The sequence below is a fragment of the Capsicum annuum genome, unplaced genomic scaffold, assembly GCF_002878395.1.
Source record: "Capsicum annuum cultivar UCD-10X-F1 unplaced genomic scaffold, UCD10Xv1.1 ctg7599, whole genome shotgun sequence".
NCBI classification, from domain to species: domain Eukaryota; kingdom Viridiplantae; phylum Streptophyta; class Magnoliopsida; order Solanales; family Solanaceae; genus Capsicum; species Capsicum annuum.
Window position 1 is genome coordinate 1 of NW_025886244.1, and position 1224 is coordinate 1224.

Genomic DNA, 1224 nt, shown 5'->3' on the forward strand with positions numbered 1-1224 from the left:
AATTGTTGATAAAACTCCAAAATGGCATTTTCTTTTGACCCAATTTTGTTTCTCTCCTTATTACTCAGAAAAGACAAAAAAAAATTCAGGATAGCAAACATTCTCTAGAATTTCTCTTAGATTATAACCCATAGCTGATGATAGAACTAGAATAGATATTTGTTGTTTCCTACTTACATGAGCTCATATCCTTCCTTTTCTATCAATTTCTAATTCTGATCTTCCTCCCCAATCTGATATTATGGTGCCGGTATAGACCGAAATTCCGTTATAGTCCAATTCTGATCGGTAATAAATACCGGGACTTTGCAATATTTGATTGATCAAAATTCTATATATTCCATTGACTATAGAAGTTCCCAGGGAATTCATTAGAGGAATGTTTCCGATAAAAATTGTTTGTTCTTGAATATCCCTACTGTTTTTCCAAATTAATCCCGCGGATACATATAATTCAGAAGAATATGTGAGTGATTCATACACAGCATCTCTTTCCTTTATCAAGGGTTCGACCAATTGATATGTTTCCATAAATAATTGAAATTCAATTTCTTGATCTGTATCTTCAATTTTTGGAAACTTATAAAGTTCTTCCGTCAAACCTTGATCAATGAACCTACAAAATCCTTCAAATTGTATCTGATTAAATCCAGGTATTGTAGATATTCCCAGAGCATTTTTAATTTCCCATTTATCAAAAAATACCACTATTGGATCATTCTTCATCTAATTAGATAGATTAGATAAATGACCTAGCAATGGTGGCATTTCAATTTTGTTTACCGAATCACATGAAATTTTACCCAACTCCATATCTGGAATGTATGAAATACGTATGAACGGAGGAAGAAAGATAATTTTCTACTTAAATTGAATTGGAATTTATTGGAATTTTCAACAGATACAAATGGAAAAAAAATTGATAAAACATCCCTAGAAATGGACTTCTGCTACTTGGACTTATTAATTAAGTTTATAGGATTTTGTATAGAATATAAAAACAAAAATGATTTCATTTCTACCATTATTATGATAATACATATTCCAACCTGCTTGAATACCGAAAAAATAAATGGATTGGACATTTGATCTTTTCGCTGAGATAAAGGCATAAAAATCAGAAAGAGAATATATAGAATTAGAATTGGTTTTTTAGCATTTAACCCCCTTTTATGTTATGGATTTCGTTGTTCAAAAAATGATTTGCAGAGAAGAGAGAGATTT

The 1224-nt window shown here is 30.3% G+C and overlaps 1 protein-coding gene across 1 annotated transcript; it reads right to left on the reverse strand.

Moving 5' to 3' along the window:
* Nucleotides 1–183: 183 nt before the first annotated feature.
* On the reverse strand, nt 184–726 carry LOC124894610 (DNA-directed RNA polymerase subunit beta-like). The gene has a single exon (XM_047405212.1). The coding sequence runs from the start codon at nt 724–726 to the stop codon at nt 184–186; it is 543 nt and encodes a 180-aa protein (XP_047261168.1).
* Between the last annotated feature and the right edge of the window lie 498 nt (nt 727–1224).